The sequence below is a fragment of the Maudiozyma barnettii genome (genome assembly GCF_903064755.1).
Source record: "Maudiozyma barnettii strain CLIB 1767 genome assembly, contig: KABA2_12, whole genome shotgun sequence".
Taxonomy (NCBI): Eukaryota; Fungi; Ascomycota; class Saccharomycetes; order Saccharomycetales; family Saccharomycetaceae; genus Maudiozyma; species Maudiozyma barnettii.
This window is the reverse complement of record NW_024545249.1, coordinates 346,996-370,684: the sequence shown is the minus strand read 5'-3', so window position 1 is coordinate 370,684 and position 23,689 is coordinate 346,996. Positions and strand designations below refer to the sequence as shown.

Genomic DNA, 23,689 nt, shown 5'->3' with positions numbered 1-23,689 from the left:
AATTATGCAAAATATGCTTGAAGAAAAGTGAATACGTATGAGAATGGCATCTCCATGGCAACTACCCTCTTGCTTACGTTATATTTGCTAGATATCCCAAAACTGTTATAACTGTAGTATAATGTTTCTGATTATTTGTAATAAAAGTTTTATATTCTAAATATCAGAAAGAAAGGGTAGTGACAACAATATTGGTTAGGATTTGCTTGCAATGAGTGTATTACTGTAGGACCCCTTGATCATATTCTATACTTGTTTCAATATTGTTTATGTCACGAATAAAAACCCATAACAAAGCATATATTGTGATGTGGAATAATATTTTATTCCTAAACATGTTCAAAAAAACCCAGAGATCGTCATAAATCTCTTCAAAACTGATTGTGGGACATATTCTCATGACCACTCACCTTGATCTTCATTTAAACAACAACACTATTTCATGAATATAGACATTTAAATCATCAAGTGGCATATATTATATATTCACACGGCTTGTTAAATTATTACACTCAGACACGATTTTGTTTGTATACACCCAACGTGTATATGATTGTCGAGAATAGTATCGACAATCATTAGGATTATGGCCGATTCGACCTGATATAGTCATGGATTAAGTAAAAATTACCAGATATATAAAAGAATACTAGTATAAATGAGGTAGATTTCAATATCTACTGAAACATATTTTAGTAAAAACCAAAGAACCACAATTCATTCTCAATAATTGATAACAACCTGCGTTTGAACCAAATATGCTGCTAATGATACTTTTCGAAGTGTAACTGATTATTCATTTTTATTTGTACATAGTTTATATAACGTCAAACGCTTAGTAATCTTCATATGCGGTACTTGATCTTTAGTTTACATCTCATCTTGACAATTTACATCACCATTTTTTTTGTTATTACTTAGTCATGACACAAATTAATAACTGTGTTTTTCCTATCACTTATATTTCAACAATGATTATTCTTCACTCTTTTGTTGTTCCTTATCATATTGGTCAAAAGATATAACATCTTCCAACTTTCTATTTCTCAAAAATACAGATGCAATTAACATAGGAACTAAAAGACATAAGGCAACGATATTCAAAATCTTCTCAACGTATTTGTAGGCAACTACGACTTCTTGCCTCTCTATTGTATTCCATGTATATCGCTTGATGAATTTAGTTGGTGAGCTATAGGCATATGCTGCCAAAGTAGAGTTGGTTGTAATACGCTTGTTAATCTCTCCAGGTAAAACATTGGACCATATGGAACCAGCTACAGCTGAACCAAACGCACTACCAATACTGGCCACGCTTAAAAATAATGAAGTCGCAACCCCCATCATTTCATGAGTATAAGCAGATGCTTGGATTGATGCTCTCACTGGAAACTTTATAAACCCATTACCGAATCCAAGAACACAGATTGCAGCGATGATACCAACTTTAGCATCAAGGCCACCCGTATATTTCTCAAGTAAGCCAAAGCCAATAAACCAAACACTAATACCAAATACAATTATTTCCTTCGTTCTTCTTATCCTTGCTACCACAAAGCCAAAACAGAAAGCAGTTATAACACCTACAAATGAGTATAGTTTGGTTATTCTAGCTGTAGTTGATTTAGTTTGGTTGACGGCAACATAAAGCACAGTAATCATGTAAGTGCTTTGCATATAATAAGCAAATTCTTGGAATAAAGAAATTATTAGAGGAGCCCAAATACCCCTGTCTTTGACGACATTCCATGGTGTTAAAGGATATCTAGAAAATTTAAGTTCCCAAATAACATATAATGGGATGGCCAAAACCCAGCCCAATATTTCCGGAACAATTATTGAAGCACTCTTCCATTTGTCGTTTACACCACCTGCCAAAGTAAAAGGGATAAGGATCATACCGAAAATGGCAACCAATAGCACAAGACCAACAATATCTAGTTTCCAGAAGAATACGTCAATACAAAATTGAGACCATGTCATATTTTGAGGTTTCTTAAATGCGATCCAGATATCTTCATGGTTCTTTTTGGCCAAGTATTTCATGTGAATTATACAACACAATAGAGGAATACATGATATTGGGAAGATAATCGCCCACATACCGATACCCCATGACCATTTTTCATTCATCGATCCTGCAATATTTCCACTAATCCATGTAGTGATAACGTTAGGTAAGACTTGAGCAGCTGCTGCAGTGACTCTCCAGTTTAAGTTTGAAAAATCAGCAACGTATAATTCAGAGACCATGACAATACCAGAATGACCGATAGCAAAGATTATAGCACCTGCCGCATACCTCGATACATCATATGCCTGTGATTCAATAATAGTACCTAAAACATATAGCACTATAGAGATAAGAAGAATTGTAGTTCTTCCAAACATATCAGCAGATCTTGCAAACCAAATTTGTGCAGCAGCAGATACAACTTTTTTAATACATGTTACTGTTGACAATAAAGAATGTTGCGAATATGAAGAAGTAGCTAATGTCTGATATGTTGACCTGACAGAATTATCTAAACCGTAAGCAAATGCAATCAAAAATAACGAAAAGAATATAAGCACTCTTTTAAACGGGTGAGAGTAATACTTACAGTAGATTTCGGCATTATGAACACCAGCTTTCTCGATGGCTGGGATTTCATTTTCACTGGAGTCAATCCCACTGTGGATGGAAGTTGAGTATGTGGATATGCTCCCCTTCGATTCCATCTTTTCATTGGAAATAGAGTGCAGATTGTTCGAGTCCACAGGCACCACTTCAGCAACTCTTTTCAATTTCATTATTGATTTAGTCTTAGATTACTTCAGACAATTCTAAAAATTTAAATTGAAGAAACAAACCTATCGTAAATATATCTCAAAGGTAGAAGATGTCATGGTTTTTATACATATATGAAGTAAGATATATCACTCTTTTTATTATTTTTCAGTTAAACTCATCTCATCTCTGTTCAAAACATTCGGAAGATCTAGTTATTTGCGATGCCCTGATGAAAATAGGTATAGTTTAGGTTAATTTCTAAACATCGAGAAAAACAAAAGTGCACCTTATTGTTCACCAAAGTCGCAACCTGTACTATATATCACTTCTTTCCTTTTTGCATTTTCTTTTTTGAATACCAAACGTTAGAATATCCAACAGGTAAAATACCAGAGTAACTGTTCTGACATCTGACCGTCATAATTCTTTTCTTAGTTATTAGTTAAGTTATATAGTAGTCAACTTTCTTAGTATGTCTTCATCAAAGTTTATGAGGTGTATATTTATGTTATTGCACCCAGGTTCCTAATTCTTATGTGAGCCGTTGCCCATACAACCAGTAGCATCCTACGGCTTTCAAATTTGTTTTAGCGATGCCGTTCACGCTTTATTAACGTCAACTGGCTTAGGGGCTTACTTTTCCTACGAGGAAGTCTATCGAAAAGAGAGCTATACGGTAAGTTAGGCACAGACATCTAACATAAGAACAATAGAGATAACCACGTATGGTATTTGGTAAAAATTAGTAGTATATCGATAAAACTTTAATTTGCAGCTGTCGTTTGCACAATTTCGTTTCTTCAACGATTTGTAGTGTTTGTTGTTCGAGGGATACGATATGTAATTTTTTACTCGGCAAAAAGTACCCGTGGGGCCATGCTTGTTAAGCATTGAACATAAGTAACGAAGGCACTATTGCAACTCTCACAACAGAACAGTGAAAGTATCTCTCAATTCTGCCACCTTTCTTTCTCGTTTGAACATATTTGTTTAGAAGGGTATGTGTTACAATGCAGGAGTTTGTTTGTTTTTTCTTGGCAATTATTGCTGAAGTCATCATATGTAAAAGTTCCTAGACATTACTCAGCCTACATTATAAATGCACCAGATTATGGGGAACAAAGAATTTGAATAACTGTGTTTCAAAATTCGAATATATATTTATTTGTGTTGGCCTATTTAGTATAACAACGATGCATAATTGGAAGTATCAAAACTTCGTGAAGGTTGTATTTACTGAGTTTAGGACATTAAGTTCTTGCCTTAAAACCATGCAAATGAAAACGAAAGGAATATTATGACCTTACCGACAGTAATGTCATTTATAGTACCGGCGTTGGAATTAATCATTAACCTAGAGGGGCTATTACCGTTATGCACTTCGCTGCCATAAATACTATTATTTGGGCTATCTGGAGTAGCCAATATTACGTTCGAGGTGTATATTGTGTATACCGAAGTTTTAGTACTATTTGTTGAAGATGTATCTGTGGTTATTTTAAAAGCATCCGTTATGAAAATATTATCTTTTGTGTCTGTTTTCGGTATGATCACATTGCTATTTACTGATTCTTTTCCATTATCTAATGATTCGATGGTGATTGTAAAAATAGTACCAGATTTCGATTCTCTTGGGACAGAAGTGAGTAAAGAAGGTGTTTTACTGTATTTTGTTTCCCACCCAGTGAAGGATACCTTACTGGAGGTTAGATGTTCAGAGTGTGACGTTGTCATTTGTAATGTTAACGATGAGCTTTTAAATGGTGATGGGACTTCAGTGATACTCTGGAGTACTGTTTCAGTTTGATCAGACTTTAGTCTAGAAGTTGTACTTGTCTTTCCATTGGTAATTTCAGAAACAGACTCTTCAACGGAAGAAAACCTAGAGTCTGTTATGTTAGTCTCTTGCACATTGGTACTGTGAATATTAGTTGTATATGTAGGTTTGTCTGATATAATAATGTTGGAAGAAAATATGGTGTTTAAATTTGAGACAGTCGAAGTTTTAGTAGTCAGATTTAAAGTTGTGGAAGAGTCTATAGATGGTAATGGCAATGAAATTGTCTTATAAGATGATATGACAGTTAAATTTGATGAAGGTTCATGTATCATGTAAGAAGTGGATGCCTTTATTATAGACGTATATGGATCAGAGAAGGAACTAATTTTATTTGATAATGTCACAGATCCAGATGGTTGGTCATAAGAACTGGAATACATTGTTGAAGTAACAAAGTTTGAATCTAATGACGATTCTGAAGATGATATCACTGACGGTGTCAATAAATTTGAAGGACTTGACAGATGACCAAACAATACTGAGGAGTCAGACCCTGAGGAATGTATTGAAGATGATACGAAAAATATTGATGACTCTGAAGATACCATAGAAGATGACATATCTAAGGATGTCATGGATGATGGGTGATCTGAGGTTATAACACATGAAGGAAGACTGGATGAAATGATAGGTGTGGGTGAGTATGACGATACATTATGTTCAGTAGATTTCAAAGACATTATGGATAACGAACGTTCATATGATGTAGTAGGTAATATCATATCAGATGACACAATTGTTGAAAAAAGATCTGATATCGATATTAATGATGATAAATCTGAATAAATAGTCGATGAAGGTTGAATTGGACTTGGAGTACGTGATGATAGAACAGAAAATGAACTTGAAAATAGTGGATCAAAAGAAGTAGCAGATAATTTGGGATCAGAGAATATTGTTGAAGATGATACAATTGAAGAACTGATAGAAGATGAATCAGAAATAGTATTAGACAAATGTGGATCCGATGAAACAATTACTGATTGCAATTTTGAAGATAGACCTAAAGATGAAAACAGGGATGATTCGGAGGAAGAAGGAATACTGGAAGATATCATAGATGATGATATGTCTGATGGCAAGTCCATTGATGACATTGTTACAGACATCAATGGATCAGAAGAAATTATGGACAACCCTGAATTAGATAATGATGCAGACGAGGTCATGGATAGCTGGGGGTCAGAAGAAAATTCAGAAAACAAGGGATAAGATGATATTAGTGATTGTGAATTAGATGGTACAGTTGATGAAAGTTTATCAGAAGATAACGAATCTGATAACGGATCTGATGTTTCAGTAGAAGATAAAGTATCATGCGACATGGTTGATGAAGATATAGTGGATGAAGGTGGACCAGGAATTATTATGGATGACGAAAAAGAATCTGATAACTCAAAGCTTCCTGATGAAGTCATAAATGATGATTCAGTTGAGGATATAAAGGGAGATGTAAACGACGAATCAGTTGGTAGTGTAAAAGAGGATAAAGAAGGAGAAATATCTGAAGATGAGCCACAAGTTTCCTGAGTAGCGCATTGTACTTGATTATAATACTTCACAAATCCGTCAAACGTAAAATGAGCAATACCACTTGGATCAATGAAAGAAACTGTTTGGATATTAATGGTCTGTTTATTGAAATACACTATCTTAATAGGATGCGGTACCCCAGCAATCAACTCTAAAACTAATGTTTGTATAGTTGTGTCATCGTATATTTTCAAAGCTTGTACAAACATGGATGAATCATCCTTACAGCAACAAAGTGAGTTACTTTCTGTTATTAAAGTGATCTTTGTTCCATCATCCGTTTGCCCTATCTGGAAGGTATGGTTCCCTGTTTCTTGTGGAACAAACCAGCCTGTATACTCAACAGAATAATTAGAAATCGAAATATTGAAACCGTTTACTTGACCATAGGTTGGTCCATCTGGATTTAGATTATAAAAATGGTATATATTCACATCCTGCACTCCATTTACTGTTCCTAGATATCTATCATCTCTACTATATCCATAGTCAATAAAATCAGAGTCGCTATATTCGTATGCAAAATCTGGATAAATATATTGAAAAAATTTGGCCTGGAAACCATCCTCTGGTTCACTTAATATAGGTTCGCATGTTTCGGATGAATTAACTCCAAAACCCAAAAGAGCTAAATATATTAGCAATAATTGTATAAAATGTGTCACAATTTTCATTTTTAGACTATTTTTATTATTTTATTTTAAGATATAAGTCCAAAAAACGTCTAAATATTTTAAGAACGAAACATCAGAAGAATTTAGTAATATGAAATAAATAAGTTACTTTAATATAACCCTTTTTGAATTTAAATTTCACTACATATATATATATATATATGTATGTATTGTTACATTTCTTGAGTTATTTTTAACAGAATGTTAAAGAGTAACTCCAAGTTTGTACTACGGTTAGTGGGATATTATGACATTTGTACCCCTGATTTTCCATAAAAATTGATGATTTGCAGTTGTATAACTTAGGTCAGAGATCCATTTTGTTAAACTGGAGAAAATGGATACCGTGATATGGGAATAATTGTGAATAATCATGAAATGTCGGTAGAACTGTTCTAACGACATTTTTCAGTGGACGTTATTTTAACAGGGGCTCATTCAAAAGAAGAGGAATCATAGAGTAATAATATCTTAAAGCTTAAAGACAATAATATTCTGAAGAGAAATTCCAATCTAGCATTGGCCTAGGAACTCTTTCTGAAATATTATCTCATCAACTGTACATTATGTGTGAAACAATAACAATAAACTTGTTATAAAAGGGGTCAGGTTCTAATGGAATATGTAAAAGAATAAAAAAGAAATCCTTATCGTAGATCTTTTGTTCATATTTTGGTTCTTCGGATTAAGAGAGAATCACATGTTTCTTTCTATAGCTTGAGTTGCAGAATTCATTAAGACTACATAAATATGTTGAAATGTTTTCCAATAAAACGTTATAACAAAAAAAAGAGAAATTCATCTCCTAGTTAGTCTGTAAAATGTAACTAATTGACTAGACTGATCTTCTCAAATTGTTGATGTGTGGTCTGATGTCTCTAGAAGGAGAAAAGATCTCCGTCAAGGAACTCAGATTTTCCGCATTGTTATTAGTCCGAGAAGACCATGTTCTGTAACAAAACACGCAGGACCACATGAACAAAAAAAGTTTAGGAATATAATAGTCCGAAAACGGTAGAAATGATCCCAAATGAATATATTCAATTGAGTACTTTTCGTTCTCTGAAAACTTGTTAACATTTTGGACCCCAAAATTTTAGCAATATTGTAGTTCCAGTTTGCAAACAACATTGAAGTGGAACTAACTAATAAAATAAGGCTCTTACAGTAGCAGTAAAATAAAACAGAAAGGATATTTTAAATCTTATTAGATCTCATTAGATTGTCATATCAGTTCTATAAAGGCATCTTTATAAGTATACTTGATGGTTATGGCCACTTGTACGATTTAATGAGAATTAAACTGATTTTGCTATAACGAACAAATAGTTCTTTAATTTCTGACATAATCAAAAAAAAAAATACATTACATGAGTATTAGAATGAACTTTGTCAAACTTTACAATCTGTTTGAAAATTAACTAAATGAAAGATAACCTCAACATTAAATAATTTAAATTTTTTATTTTATTCTGAATTATAACACTTCGCATGTCCAAAACGTTTATCGCCGTTAATACCTTGCATATATGTCATAAGTAAACCTAACTGAGTAAATTTTGATTTTCGTAACTTAAAGTCATAACTGTACCCTTTTGGTTACAAAATTTTGTCGTTTTATACATCATTTTAGTGTAAATTTTCTATCGATCTTCAGGTAGTAAGTTTTGAGGAATATAACTTCAACCTTTCATCAAGTACTACAAATGTTGCATATGATTTCTTAGAGGGAAAGGGTTGTAGAAGTCCAAAAACAAATGGAACCTTAGATAAATGTTCTCTGGAATGTCCCTGCTCTAGAAATGATGTACGATTTTTTTACGTCAGGTATTCGAAAATATAACTAATATTGCGAAGATACAATTCGCGGAAAATAAGGTTAATATATGGAATTTTTATTGGTCTGTCTGTAGAGATATAACCTAAACTTTGTTTTTCTTCCATCTTTTCTTGGAAGATCATCTCATATTGGGGTAGTATATGCAGTTTATCCTTATTCAAGGTTGTTGAGACATATTTGTTCAAATTTCTGGTTCTAGAAAGTAGACAATCCCCTGTTGCTTAGTAATCAAGGTCCCTGATTCTATAAACAAAAAAAAAATCCTTTTATAGAGCAGTAAGAGTGGAGAGCTAAATTTGGTGTGCAATTGGTCTTTTGATTCTTTTTGTGTATCAAAAGAAGACAATTTTCACCTACTCTTGAAATTTTGACCATTACTTCTCTCAGCAACAGTTGAAATTCCCACAACCACCTAGCAGCATTAACTTACAACTAGTTCGTTTACCTGAAATACGCTCTTCAAAAGTACTTGCTTCTCAGACTTTGTAATTCAAACGATATAAAATAAAATGGTTAAAAATATTATTATTTAAATAAATGTATTACGTTAAAATGTATTAATTAAAGGGTATGTAGTCATAAAAGAAAAAAGAGAATATTAAATAAAATTTGGCACTTTTCTTAGATATAGCTTACAAAATGCTATCCAAAAAACATAAAATGTTGTCGAAGAAATCTCCATCATTACATTGGGCAGTAGCAGAAGTGGAAGCAATGAAACTAGAAGTTGTAACTGTTGGTGATGAAGTTGGAGCAGATGTTGTAGTGGTAGTTGGAGATACATTATCATTATCTAGTGTGAAGATATTACCACCGGATGTATATACTTGGTTACCATCCCAAGTATTAGAGTACCCTGGAGCATTAACGGCATCTGGAACAGAAGATAAAATAGCTTCAATATCTTCTTCAGCATCAGTGTATGAAGCTTGAGCCATTGAGATTTCGTAGTTGTCCAAATCATACACAACATAAGCGTGAGTTAAAAATAAATCACCTAGAATCGCTGGAAGACTATCTTGAGCAACCATACCTAAGAAACAAACATTGCTACCACTAGACGATGTGATTAAGAAGGAACTCAATGGAGCTTCAATATGGAAACCACCAAAATCGAAAACCAATTGTCTGTCATCATCATCACTTGGACAAGTCATACCGTAAAGGCCTGATGATACATAACTGGCACCGATAGTATCAGCAACTAATGAAACATATGAAGTTGGGAAGTAAGTTAAGGTTGTACCTGAATCTAATAAAACAGGAATTGAGGACGTAGTAATAGTTTCCTTACCATTAGAGGATGAAACACCTAAACCTTGCAAGGTAATATCTAATGCAATTGGCTTAGAGAATCCTTCGTAAATATTGATAATTGGAACAGTGTATAGAGTACCTGTATATTTTGAACTATCGATACCTCCAAATAAAACAGAACCCTCCATAGCAGAGGCATCATCCAAATATAAGGAATAAGCAACTGTATCGATAGTGCCACTTGACTTTAGTACAACAGGTAAGTTTGGATAAGTATGAGAATCAGCGACAGAACCGGACGTACCAGTAGTAGTTTCCAAAGCTTCGAAACCAATACCTAACACACCGACGTTAGAATCGGTATTATCAGCAACAGCAAAAGATAGACCACTGATATCAACGCCGTCTAGGGATAGAACATCTTGACCCCAAGATCCTCTTGCAAAGGACTGATCACCATAAGTAATGCTGAATGAGGTTTCGTTATCGTGGAAAGTAGAAGATTCACCTTTGTTGAAAGTACCATATTTAGCACAATCAATTGTACCTGAAGAGGATTTACTTTCTGATTCATTAAGTGGGGATGTAATCTTGCTGGTAGAAATGCAGTATGGATTATTGTAACCAGTGACCCATAAATCTGAGGAACCTGTATCTAACAAAACAGTGACATCCTGCGAAGGTGTACCAATACTTAAATCAACAGAATAAAAAGTCTTTTGATTAGTAATAGCAAACTCATTACTAGATTCTCTCTTTACTAAAACTCTACCATCAGATGTTACAACCGACGAACTATCATTATGAGTTTTCCTAAATGGTAATTTTAATACTTTACCACGACTTAAATCCCTCTTGCTTGGGACAACTACTGCAGAAACAGTAGATAATAGATAAGCATATGTTACTAGCTTCATTGTTATGTATATGAATAATACTATTGTCTTTTTATATTGTTTATTGTTTTTTATTTGTATTTTAAAGCGAATATCAAAATATGTTTTTTCGTTGTTATCTCAGATAGACAAATAATAGACTTAAAAAAGGAAAATAAATATTTTAATTGAACTTTTAGGACTTAATTGGGGCCTCTTTTATATCATTTCAAGAACAGGGTTCCAATTGAAGAAATAAGAAATAATATTATCTTTGGAATTGCATCGTTATCTATTTTGGTAACATTACTAACATCTGCATTGTCCATCAAGTACCCGGCTTGTAAATCCAAATTATTCCTCTCTACCTCTCTAACACTCATTCACACACAGAAGTGACTGCATATATCCTATTTGATGGTAGAAGATGATATTTCCAGCATAGACATCACATATAGGTCCTATCATTTCTTTGTTTATCATAAGCTGTGCGGTTGAAAATTTGTTCTGTTTGGCATTCTATCGGTAACGTTCAAGCAATTTTTTTTGGTAGGAGAATATTCGTTCATATATTTTTTTTCGGTCGTCCTTCTGCTAAGGGTGCGCACAAATAAGCTGACTTACATAACGAAATCTCAGATCTTAAAATTCTCTCACGCCAAGTCAATTCCCCTGTAGAAAAAAGAAAGGATCCGAAACTCTGGGATTTCGAAAGAGAGAATCCCACGAGGTTGGATCCTTTCTATGCTCCTTAAATTTAGTCCCTCCTTGTTTTAGGAATTGGTATTACTCACTTTTCTCACACACATTTATATTAAAAATGAAAGATTATTAGGCAGCTACTTTCATTAGACAGACATTATTTTTCACAGAGAAAGAGTTGTGTGGATGAGCTCTTCGGCATCTTGAAGTAATATTTTACCGTAAGGGGTAAAGTCGATCACAATATTCCTTCATCCATATAATGGTATTTTGTATCTTCCTTGGTAACGGTTTTAAAAAAGCTTAGGGGTGCTTCCACTAATAAGTGGTGAATACTCATTCTATTCGAATAGTAATCCCCATAAAATATTTGGTTCTTTGGTGCTCGCCCCTTTTCAGAAAGGGTCACCTTTAGATTTTTGGAACAAAAAATGGGGCGATAATGGGGGCGAGGTTAGGAATTTTTAGCTCAAAATGGCCCCCCTAACATTTCTTGGGTGGGTTATCAGATATACTGGGGCTTTATTAGGCTTCCGAAGTACCTGATTTGAGTATAAAAATAATATGTGTACATTTAATCTAAAAATCAGTCCTCGTTGCTTAAATAACAGACTAATAACTTAACATTTTAGTGGGAAGTGTAGTGTGTCTTTATTTCTTTTTTTGTTATCTAAATACCAGATAGAATTATGTGTCTTAAGTTGATATTTTTGGAAAATCAGTCTTCAAACGTTCATCCATATATGTCTTATTATATTTTGGCTTAATACAATTAAATGAGGCTACTAAAATATAAATATTTTTTTCTCACTTGTTCCCACATTAATATACAGAATTATACAGCATTTTTTGATAAGAATCAATATTGCTCCTTGAGAGGGTTAATACTTCTGAGAAAAAGCTGAGTTATAATCCAATTGCAAATTTATGAATCTGTACCTTGTTCAGCCACAACATATTAGTTTACCAATATAGAGCATAAATGACACAAATAAGACTAAACGTAGTTAACAAGAGGGATGCTTCTTAGTTCAGATGTAAGGATTTAACATATGATAATACACCAACTTAGGTAAACAATGCCCTGATACCACTAAATTAGGGTTTTGAGAGAGGGCCCAACTCATTTTTGGGATACTTGGGGCGAGCGGGCGAGTATTTTAATTTCTACTCCCCCCTTGCCTATTGCTTTGTTAATTTAGTAAACATTTCCTCGAGGTTTGACCATTTGGCATGACTATTACCTTATCAGACGTTTGTACACGGTGTATGGGTCTTGCATAACATAATCCATCCTTGTGGCCTAGAATTTGAGGATAATATCTTGTAAGGTAGTACTTTCTATTGAAAGTTCATGGTCGAACTGAGCAACCATTTTTATTACTAATCTCGACATGGCATCTTAGTTTACGGTTGAACTTCAAAAAAGATTAACCAATTATATTATAAATATACTTAGTTAAATTAAGGGGTTTAGTATTGGGTTTCTTTTACAAGAAATACTCTGGGTACTTTTAGGGTATGAGATATAGGCTTGATGAAATAAAACTTCCCTATGGGTAATGTAAACATTACTGACCTTGACATCATAGCAATATGAAACATTTTCCTTCCTATTCTAACAATTCAATTCATATAGCGTTATTGTTCTTGACATAAGACACCCTTAATTTTTTGTTACATGGAATCTGTTTAGAACCATACTCATGTAAGTAAAGTGTTACGGTGAGAGTTGAAAGTATCTTCAATTTAGTTTTATCGGTTACTTGCCTACTGGAGGACCTTTGAAGTGATAAAATTGATGAGATTGAGGTGAAGGTCACCTTTGACATGTATCGAATCTTACTTTTGAGTTAGGTGTGAAGAAAAAAATATTCTCTTCACCCCAGTTTGTTTTAAGTATTATATTAGGTTAGAAATAAATTCATAATAGCTTAAATGTAATACTATGGCAAATAGTAATGTAGTATGAATCTTTGAATGTTCTGATTTTGAGATTAACTCTAAAATGGAGCCTATCTCTAGTTGTTGTTTTTTCCACTGAAATAGAAATATATCGTTCTTGTAATAACTTTCTGCTTTAAGTTGGCGTGTTAATCAGAGACTTTTACAAGATGATCTTAACTACACACTATTACTTTAGCGTACAGTAATAGATAATTTATATCAAGGAGCAGATTTGATTGATTATTGATGGTAGTTCAAATGTAAAGAAGTGAGGTAGCGAATAACGACACGTTTAGAGGTTAACTAATATATAACTGCCAACCTTGTTTTTGTTTTTATGAGGTTATTCTTCGAATCATGTAGGCAGTAATATAATCTGGTTGGAACTATTTAACAGTTGGTTCGTGAAGTCCTCTCTCTGTGTTCATTGTATAGCAGCTATGTTACCAGAACAATGGAACTAATAAAATATAAGAAATTTATAGAATAAAAATGATCCAAATTATTTGTATGATTGAATATATATATATGTATGTATGTTACCTGAAATGAGTAGATAAATTTGTAAGTTTATATATTTCAGTCGCTATGCCATTCTGATAATACAATTTTCCCGAAAAACCACAGATAGCATTCTTCATGAATATATGTAAGTCGAATAATTTTTAGATGATTAAATGTAAGCTATCATTACATGTAGAATATATATTCAGTTGAAAAGTACTTCCCTCTAACGATCACACGATAGTTTTTGAAAATTTCTTTTGATAAAATTAGCGTAGTGAACTCTAGTTCTCAACTGCTCTCTTGTTAATAGCCAGTATAAGTGTATTATGTCACATGTAACATGTCATAAATTTCCAGGTATCTGATTCAAATTCTTTTATTTATCTCTGAAGTTCAAATCTGTTTACTCTCAATACTGACAGTAATTTTCTCACTTAGTACGAAATGTTTAAGACTAATTGCTTTTCAGTTTACCTTCACTCAAAAATTGAAGACTTTCTCGGTCTCGGTCTAACTTGCTTGGTAATTGGCTATGTATGAAGAAGAAAGATGATTTCAACGTTTCTTCAAACATAAAAACTGTTAATTCCTAAAAGTAATAAACTTTAGTGGTGACCGTTTATCGTTTACGAATTATCTGTTTAACAAAAACATAACATTTTAAACATCTCTATATTAACTCATCTATTTTGAAACAACATGGCTCATAGGGCGTTTGTACAAGTTATCATCACCGGTGCACAAGTGTTTGGAAGAGCATTTGGAGAAGCTTATAGACAGGCTGCTTCACAATCTGTGAAACAAGGTGCCACAGAGACTACTAGGGGTCGTGGACGTTCTGCAAAAGAGGAATATGGTGGTATTACACTGGATGAGAGTTGTAAGATTTTAAATATTGAACCATCTAAAGCTAAGGATTATTTAAATCTAGATAAAGTGAACAGCAGATTTGATTACTTGTTCAACATTAATGATAAGGAGAAGGGTGGGAGTTTTTATTTGCAAAGTAAGATATATAGAGCTGCTGAGAGGTTGAAATGGGAGATTAAAGAAAGAGAGAAAGAAGCTAATATAGAAAAAGAAGAAGCATCAGCATCAACTTCACCTCCACCACATGAAGGTTCGAAGGACAATAATAAATCTTAATAAGAATTTCAATACGATGGTTTAGACAATACCTGTGAAAGATATCCATCCCTTCCCATTAAATCAGCATTTCAATAGAAGAAAACATAATTCAATTCAGACGTGAGCGTATGTAACATAACATGTAAGTAGAGTCAATACCAATATATTAACATATAATCTAACGTCAAACAGTAGCAAGAATATTCATATACAAACATATCATGATAATATGATTTACAAAATAAATAAATAAAAAATGTATTATCTTGAGGAAGCGGTACAGTAGAATACAACAGGTTATGGCGTTATACCATCTCCTAAAATGTAAGCATACAACTTATCCCCCATCGATGTCCATCCCCGAAGAGATGTCTCGAGAGGAGGGACCTTCCTCAACACATAAACGTTGCTCTAAGAAACCGGAAACGAAGTGAAGCTTGTGCCCAGCCTGTTTGGGGCTAGTCAAGCTACACTCAGCTATGGGTTAAAAAATGATCAAATTAGACCTCGATCCAGTATTAACTAGTGCCGCACAGTGAACTCGCAAGAGTTCCCTGTACAACATTGGGAGATCGAGAGAGAAAAATGATATAAGGTTTCTATAATGTAATTGTAATTAATATTATCTTGAGATAGTATTAACCACTACTGATGATTGGTTTTTTTGTAAAGGGAATAAAGAATATTTTAAAAAGTGAATATAACAAATTGACATATTTCAAATATAACAGTTGTCTCGTTGCTTTATATACTTTTCACTTTTGCCATGTAGAATTTTTCGCTGATAGAGGAAAAAAAATTTTCAGCGCTGCCTCAGTTACCCGCATAGTCATTTATGACGTTACTTGCAAACCAATTAGGTCATCGAGATAATGAGTCCTTCATAATATGAATGACAGCAATACGAGATCGTTTATAAAAATAATTAGATTATTATTAATTTTTATAGATATATATATAAAGGGTTACAGATATTGGAATATGAGTACATTGGGATAAGTCATAGAGTATAGTAATGCATAAAAAGAAAATAAATGAGTAAGTAAGTATGTCATTACTACTATTGTTTATTATTATTTGTCATTATCATTAGTATTAGGAATATGTTTTTGTTTAAACAGTCAGAAAATGAAATATAAATATGTGTTTAAGTCCTATACCAAAATTAATCGATAACTAAGATATTAGGAGGTTGACATTACTTTATATTGTTCTTATTGTTGTTGTTTGCTAAAAATTGGTAAAAATTGGCCCATAATCAACAATGGGATGTTGAAGTTGTCCCTGACAACAGTCCAACATGAGGCACAGTTTAATTTGGCGTTGTTTTTCAGAATTAATGTGCAACGACCAAAATTAGTTTTGTTTAAAAGTGTCTCTGGAGATTCGATGTTTGAATCCCCAAATGCCAGCACTTTTTCAAATTTGTTAAAATAATCTAGGATACTTTCATTATCCCAAAATTCAAAGATAAACCTATTGGTAGAAAAGACTTCGGATTTGGTGAAACCAGTTAAGGATAAGAACTCGTTACTAGTGAAACATAGCTCACCAGTACGTCTCCAAACGGCCATTGGTGTACAATTGACTAGAGTTGCGGTGTCTTCCATTTGAAATAAAAGTCGTTGCAACATAATCTCTTGGAAGACTAAATCCTCTGGAATCATACTAGAACTTAGGCTTGTAAATCTTGGGGCATAGTTATCCATGATAGATTTGATTAAAGTTGGTAATAATCTTTGGTCAGCCTCTATAGAAAATTTATCTTGTAAAATGTTCTTCATTTGAGCATACGCAAGTTGATAATTATGAGGTTTGATCAAATCCTGATTGGTATAGAGGTCCTTCACAGAAGGAAACCCTTTACGAAATTGAAGAGGTGAAATATTGGACTCGCCATTGTTATTATTGATGATGTTATTATTATTCATCGATTCAGTAATGATTGAAGGTTCACATAGTGAATCGAATTGATCCCTTTGATCTTCCTCCTTAAGGAAATCTTTTTCATCAATTGGTGAGAAATCGTTCAACGATGAATCACTCAACATATCTAATGAAATGAAAGGCTTAGAGAAAACAGTGTCGGTACTAGGGATACTTCCATTCCTGTCAGAATTAGAGTTGGAGTTGGATATTGAGTTCGTTACACTATAATCGGTGAATGCTCTACCTAATAATGACTCATCGGTATTACTCACCTTGCCTTTTTTTAACTGAATCGAAGCTACATCTGGTTCCTGAAGGCATTGTGGGTCATCCAAAAATTCCTTCATTTTCATATATTCCTCATTAGCCCACATACTATCGAAGTCCTGATCTGGACTGAAAACTGTCTCTTGACCTGAGAGGTCGGTCTCAAAATAGGTCTCTTTCTTTATAACGGTCATTACATCGTCCATAATATCAGTAGTAGAGACTTCATAGTCTGTAGAGGGACTTTTAATTTCCCTAGGACTGTTTGCCTTCCGTTTCTTCCGGATGTTGTCTGTGCAAGAAGATGTAATGTTCCTCTTCACACAATTTTTGCAAGGTCTGCTAACATCACATTGGATATGTTTTTCGTGACAGAAAACACAGGCCTTTTGAATAGACCTTCTGTGTTTCTTGAGTTCTGGGGGTAGACGTTTTGTCATTTTTGAATAACCAGTCAATGGTCTTGTAAAAATATATTTTTCTTCTTTTATTTAAAATAAAAAATTAAAAAAATATCTTGAGTATAAAATACCAGATTTTAAAAATAGATGTGTTTTTGAGAGAACTTGCTCTTAGATTTCGTTTCTAATTCAATAAAGAACTGAAATGAAATATAAAAATAAAAAAAAAAGAATAATAAAAAGGATCAACCTCTTATTTTTCTAATAGTTTAGATGTATGTTATTAAATATACAAAAATTTGGTAAAGTAATCTCCTGCTAAAAGTTGTGTGTATTGGACTTAAGTTAATGAAAAAAATGAAAAAACATTACAAAGAGAGATAAGAAACAAAAAAGAGAAAAAAGAAAAAAAGCCCTTTAAAGAAAGCATGTCCATCTCTTAAATAAGAAACTTTATATATATATATAAATAATTTTGCTGCATGTTGAAGCCAACCTTATAGCTCTATGCCCGCTTTATCTAAGATAGTTGACTTCGCAGACGTCAAATAAGTTCATAAATTATGTATTTATTTATCTGGTGCATATACCAATTCCCAGAAAGCTTGTGGCTAATAGGACCCTCCAACAACAACAATGTCTGCAAATGGCTGAACTGGCTAGATAAGAACGAAGAAACCATTATCATAAGCAACCAGAAGAAGAAGAAATTGTTTCATAAAGCATTATTAGCTAAACAAACTCTCTTGTTTGGGCCAATTAGATAACGCCAATGACTTAAGCTACTGCTCGAAGACAATACGCACACAAACAAACAACGAAAAAAGTGATTTACAGCGAAAACTCCGGAGAGCTTAAAAAAAGAAGAAAAAGAAGACGTGGGTAGGGAAGCCCTAATTTTAGGTCTTGTAGGTCACGTGCAATTTCTAATAAGTTTTCAACAAGATCGATCTATCAAGGAAACCAGAGAGCAATCTTATAACCCTGAGGAGTTCGACTGGGAGGACCAGGACTTCATTAAAACTGAAGAAGGTTGAACAGTTGCGTTGAAATTTGCTTTGTATATGTTGACAATCATTAGATATATACCGAACCAAAAATAACTAAATAATGGGTTTTGCCGTCAGAGTTCTTCTACAGTTTGTAAGACGACATAGTACCCTTGAAAAGATTCGTAACATTGGGATTATTGCTCATATCGATGCTGGTAAAACGACTACCACAGAGCGTATGTTATACTACGCTGGTAAGACCAACAGGATAGGTAATGTGGATCACGGGGATACAATTACGGATTTTCTACCTCAGGAAAGGTCAAGAGGTATTACTATTCAAAGTGCAGCCATTTCGTTTGATTGGCGAAATAGAGGTAAGATTAATTTAATAGATACACCAGGGCATGCAGATTTCAGTTTTGAAGTCATTAGAGCTTTGAAAGTGTTGGATGGTTGTGTCACCATATTTGATGCTGTAGCGGGTGTCGAAGCACAGACTGAAAAGGTTTGGAAAATGTCTCAAAAGATACCGAAGATATGTTTCATTAATAAGATGGATAGAGAAGGGGCAGGTTTTAGTAGAACGGTGAAAGAAATCATTATGAAATTGAATACAAGGGTAGCATTAGTAAATATTCCATATTTTTCACTGGATCCTCAAACTAAAGAACAAACTTTTGAAGGGGTCATAGATGTAATCAATAAAAAACTAATAAAATGGAATATGGATGATCCGGATAGTGTTAATGTTGTAGATATTGATCCAATTAAAGATTCAACTCTGTATAATCAATTGTTTAAAGCAAGAGAGTCTCTTATAGAGACCCTAAGTGAATTTGATGATAATTTAGTGGAAATATTCCTTGAGGATGCTAATGGTGACTATTTAGAGTTATCATCCTCCGTGATAAATAAAACTTTGAGAAATTTAACTTTGAACAACGATATTGCGCCAATTTTATGTGGTGCATCTTTTAAAAATATTGGTGTACAACCATTATTAGATGCAGTGGTCGATTATTTGCCCTCCCCTATTGAAACTAGACTTCCAGATATCAATAAAAAAGACTATGTCATGAAATTTGATCATTCCAAGGGACTTATGATAAATAATAATGGTTCGATGAGTGTTTCCTTGGCATTTAAAGTTATCACTGACCCTATTAGAGGTTTAATGGTTTTTGTAAGGGTCTATTCAGGTACCCTTAAGAATGGTTACAACGTATTTAATACAACCACCAAAAGGCCATTCAAAATAGGTAAATTAGTTAGAATGAATGCAGATGTTCCAGAAGAGATTAATCACTTAAACACTGGTGAGATCGGTGTCTTAACAGGTAGTTCTATCAATGGCAACGTCTCTACAGGTGATACTATAATATCTCACTCGATAAAAAAGGATGGATTAAAATCTTTTAAAAAAAATGAAGAATTAACTTTGAAAATCAATCCTATAGATGTTCCAGAACCGGTTTTTACAGTTACTGTGGAACCAAAATCCCTAGGTAATAAAGATTCTATGGAAAAAGCTTTGAAGAGGCTTGTGATTGAAGACCCAAGTTTACGGGTTACTGTGGATGAAGAGACAGGGCAGACTTTATTAAGTGGTATGGGTGAACTACATTTGGAAATAGCTGGAGATAAATTGGTTAATACACTTGGTGCCCAAGTTGAATTAGGAAAAGTTACAGTGTCATACAAGGAAATTATTAATGAAACTACTTCTGTGGAAGATTATTCTGATGAAATTGGCTATAAGTTTTCAATTTCGTTGGAACCGTTGGATAGCTCAGTAAATGACATTTCCAACAAATCAAATAATGAAACATGGTATCCATTGGGTAGTGATAATAATTACTTGATAATGGAAAAAAGTCATAAATATGATCTGGAAAGAGAATGGCTTTTACAATTAACGTATGATTCAATTGTTAATTCAATTATATCTAGTTCAATTGTAGCGTTCCAAAAAGGTGGGAAAATATCAAATTTCCCTTTACATTCATGTGCTGTACGTGTTAATGGCAATTGGGAGGTACCTCTGGATGTTGAAAAACCAAACGAGATTCTTGTAATTACAAGAAACATGATAACTAAAAGTTTGAACAAACTGGCCACTAGTCAGTATTCTATGTTACAACCGATAATGAGTTTGAATGTAGATGTTAAGCCAAGTGATATGGGTGTAGTTGTTCGTGATTTAACGAGTGATCATGATGCTGTTATCTTGTCTATTGATGATAGGGATAGTACCGAAAAATCAGAGGACAATTTATTTTTTAATAAGATTGCGGAAAAGCAATATGTACCAGATGATGTTACTTTGAATTTGATGAAAACTTCAAATGTAAATGAAAGTTCAAAGCATGTCAAAGCTGAAGCTCCTTTGAGAAAGATGATTTCTTATAACAAGAAACTGAGAAGTCTGACTCAAGGGAGAGGCGATTTCCAGATGTATTTTGAGAAAATGGAAAGGGTTACCCCAGATCATCTGAAGGAAATCGTTGATGATTTATGATAAAATCAATTGCATGTATATATACTAAATAAAAAGGAAATTATAACTTTAAGTGCATTATTTATTTTTTTGTTTACGTTTTCCCGGATATTTTATCTCTTTTATTTTATTTTTTTTTTTGTTTGGAATTAGTTGAGGAAGAGCTAAATATAAAGATTACAAATGAACAAACTTCAACATGAGGAAAACACAAAATAAATATACACAGCATCACCTAAAACCATTATTAATACGATATTAGATAGCTATGTAGTTTAAATAAACCCAATGAGTTTAAATTTTTACTTCAAAGAGTTCAATTGAATGCTACATTATAAGAGCTATACTTCAACAATTTTTTCTATTGTACATTATAATACATATTGGTTAATATCTATGAATATCTTGTTTTCGTATGCTAAAAAGGTTACATATAAATATATTTATCTATTTGAAACGGGATCGATAGAGAAATGCCTGTAAATTAGTAGGTTTAGAAAACCTTGTCATAATCAACCATAGTAAATCTGTATCTGATATCACCTTTATCCATTCTAGCAAAGACTTCACCAAGAGAGTCTTCACCCATTGGGACTTTTTCAACCCATGGCTTGATATCTTTATCTTTAGCTAATTGCAATAATTGTTTAATTTCTTTGACTGAACCAATACCAGAGTTAGAAATAGAAACACCTAATAGACCAAATGGACTCATAGTCAATTTTTCTGAGGCTTCTGGAACGGCAATTGAAACGATCTTACCACCGACCTTCATTGTCTTTGGTAGAGCATCGAAATCAATGTCAGTCAAGGAACCAGCACAGATCACAACTAGATCTAAAGTATCATCGTATTTAGTAGCCCAATCAGGTTCTTCCTTAGTGGCAATGTAATGATCGGCACCTAATTTGAAAGCGTCATCTTTCTTAGCGTTAGATCTAGAGATAGCATAGACTTCAGCACCCATGGCTTTGGCCAGCATGACACCCATGTGACCGATACCACCAATACCCATAATACCAACCTTCTTACCTGGACCACAGCCATTACGTAACAATGGTGAGTAAACGGTAATACCACCGCATAACAAAGGTGCAATTGTAGCAGAGTCTAAACCTTCTGGAATTGGAACGGCAAAATGTTCGTGTAGTCTAACATAGTTACCAAAACCACCTTTACTGCTGTAACCGTCTGCGTAAGGAGCACCAATGGTCCAAACACCCTTTCTACAGTATTGTTCGTTGTCGGACTTACAACGTTCACATTCAAGACAAGCAAATGCTTGAGCACCAACACCTACACGGTCACCAACTTTAAGACCGGTGTTACATTTTGGGCCTAGTTTGACAACAGTACCGACAACTTCATGTCCCATTACTGTTGGTTTAACGGATTCACCCCAAAACCCACAAGCCATGTGATGGTCACTACCACAGACACCACAACATTCAACTTTCAAATCGATATCGTAATCACCGAAAACCTTTGGTTCGAAATCGACCTTCTTTGGATGTTTGTACTCTTTGTTATCAAGGATTGCAATACCTGAAAAAGTTTCTGGATAGGCCATTTTTTGTTATATTCTTTTTTTATTTTAATTTGATGTAAATCTTTAAAAGTAAGGCTTCCTAATTTTCTAGGATTGGGTTAGAAAGAAAGATGTTCTTATTCTTATTATTGTTATTGTGTTAGATAAAAGTAAATAAAATTAGGAAATACAATTAACTAAGCTCAATTAAAAATATTCATGCTCCTTTTATAGATTTTATTTTGTTCTCAAATCTACTGACTTTTTTACAAAGTAAGGGGAAATGAGCTTTAACCAGAAAACAATAATTTGAAGAAGATCTGCACGAAGTTGAAAATATTTGTTATTAGTTCAGCAAGCACCGAAGAATTTGGTAAATCGAAAACGCACTCGGAGAATTCGTTTATCTTTTTCGTTCTGTGGTTCGGCCGAGGAGCGAGCTCCTTTCTTATTTTGCTGTTATGTCTGGGTGGAGCCGACCAAGGCGGGGGGGGGGGGCGTGGCTGTGCTGGTTGAGAATAAATTTGGGCCGAGATGTTGATTGTCTCTCTTTATTGAAAATATTATTCGGCCGAAGACGTTTGATCATTTAAAATTTTTTATTTTCGGCCGGCTTTACTATTGTTGTCTCTGTTTTATTTCCGACATTTGAGCACTTGCAGTCGGCTCGGAAATATAAAACTATTGAAGGAACCTAATCATCAAATGGAGAGACGATATTCGACATCACTTGGATGGAAATTACTACCCAGTTATCAAAAGAACAATGGAGTAGCTAATTAATATCATTATCAATGGATGTTTTGCAGCGGTGTTATAATATCAGAAACTGTTCAGCTTGATGAGGTTATTATGACCAGACTGTAATTATGTCAATAATAATCACTTATATATTTGAAGCAATGATTACAAATAGGTTAATTTACTTGACAGAAATTATGTGGAATTGAGATATCTAAAATGTCCAAATAAGAATGAAGAATTACGTAATAATTA

The 23,689-nt window shown here is 33.6% G+C and overlaps 7 protein-coding genes across 7 annotated transcripts; 2 read left to right on the top strand and 5 right to left on the bottom strand.

The window, feature by feature from the left end:
- Positions 1 to 975: 975 nt before the first annotated feature.
- On the bottom strand, positions 976 to 2,793 carry KABA2_12S03476 (uncharacterized protein; the record flags this gene model as incomplete). The annotated part of the gene is made up of 1 exon (XM_041552879.1): positions 976 to 2,793. The coding sequence occupies one exon, from the start codon at positions 2,791 to 2,793 to the stop codon at positions 976 to 978; it is 1,818 nt and encodes a 605-aa protein (XP_041408813.1).
- Positions 2,794 to 4,036: 1,243 nt separating this feature from the next.
- KABA2_12S03454 (uncharacterized protein) lies at positions 4,037 to 6,820 on the bottom strand (the record flags this gene model as incomplete). Its single annotated transcript, XM_041552878.1, has 1 exon — positions 4,037 to 6,820. The coding sequence occupies one exon, from the start codon at positions 6,818 to 6,820 to the stop codon at positions 4,037 to 4,039; it is 2,784 nt and encodes a 927-aa protein (XP_041408812.1).
- A 2,472-nt stretch (positions 6,821 to 9,292) lies between these two features.
- Positions 9,293 to 10,834, bottom strand: KABA2_12S03432 (pepsin-like aspartic protease; the record flags this gene model as incomplete). Its single annotated transcript, XM_041552877.1, has 1 exon — positions 9,293 to 10,834. One exon carries the CDS (start codon positions 10,832 to 10,834, stop codon positions 9,293 to 9,295), a length of 1,542 nt encoding a protein of 513 aa, XP_041408811.1.
- A 3,813-nt stretch (positions 10,835 to 14,647) lies between these two features.
- On the top strand, positions 14,648 to 15,094 carry PAM16 (import motor complex subunit PAM16; the record flags this gene model as incomplete). The annotated part of the gene is made up of 1 exon (XM_041552876.1): positions 14,648 to 15,094. One exon carries the CDS (start codon positions 14,648 to 14,650, stop codon positions 15,092 to 15,094), a length of 447 nt encoding a protein of 148 aa, XP_041408810.1.
- A 1,196-nt stretch (positions 15,095 to 16,290) lies between these two features.
- On the bottom strand, positions 16,291 to 17,712 carry GSM1 (Gsm1p; the record flags this gene model as incomplete). Its single annotated transcript, XM_041552875.1, has 1 exon — positions 16,291 to 17,712. The coding sequence occupies one exon, from the start codon at positions 17,710 to 17,712 to the stop codon at positions 16,291 to 16,293; it is 1,422 nt and encodes a 473-aa protein (XP_041408809.1).
- Positions 17,713 to 18,783: 1,071 nt separating this feature from the next.
- Positions 18,784 to 21,186, top strand: MEF2 (Mef2p; the record flags this gene model as incomplete). Its single annotated transcript, XM_041552874.1, has 1 exon — positions 18,784 to 21,186. The coding sequence occupies one exon, from the start codon at positions 18,784 to 18,786 to the stop codon at positions 21,184 to 21,186; it is 2,403 nt and encodes an 800-aa protein (XP_041408808.1).
- A 472-nt stretch (positions 21,187 to 21,658) lies between these two features.
- KABA2_12S03344 (NAD(P)-dependent alcohol dehydrogenase) lies at positions 21,659 to 22,735 on the bottom strand (the record flags this gene model as incomplete). The annotated part of the gene is made up of 1 exon (XM_041552873.1): positions 21,659 to 22,735. The coding sequence occupies one exon, from the start codon at positions 22,733 to 22,735 to the stop codon at positions 21,659 to 21,661; it is 1,077 nt and encodes a 358-aa protein (XP_041408807.1).
- Positions 22,736 to 23,689: the final 954 nt, after the last annotated feature.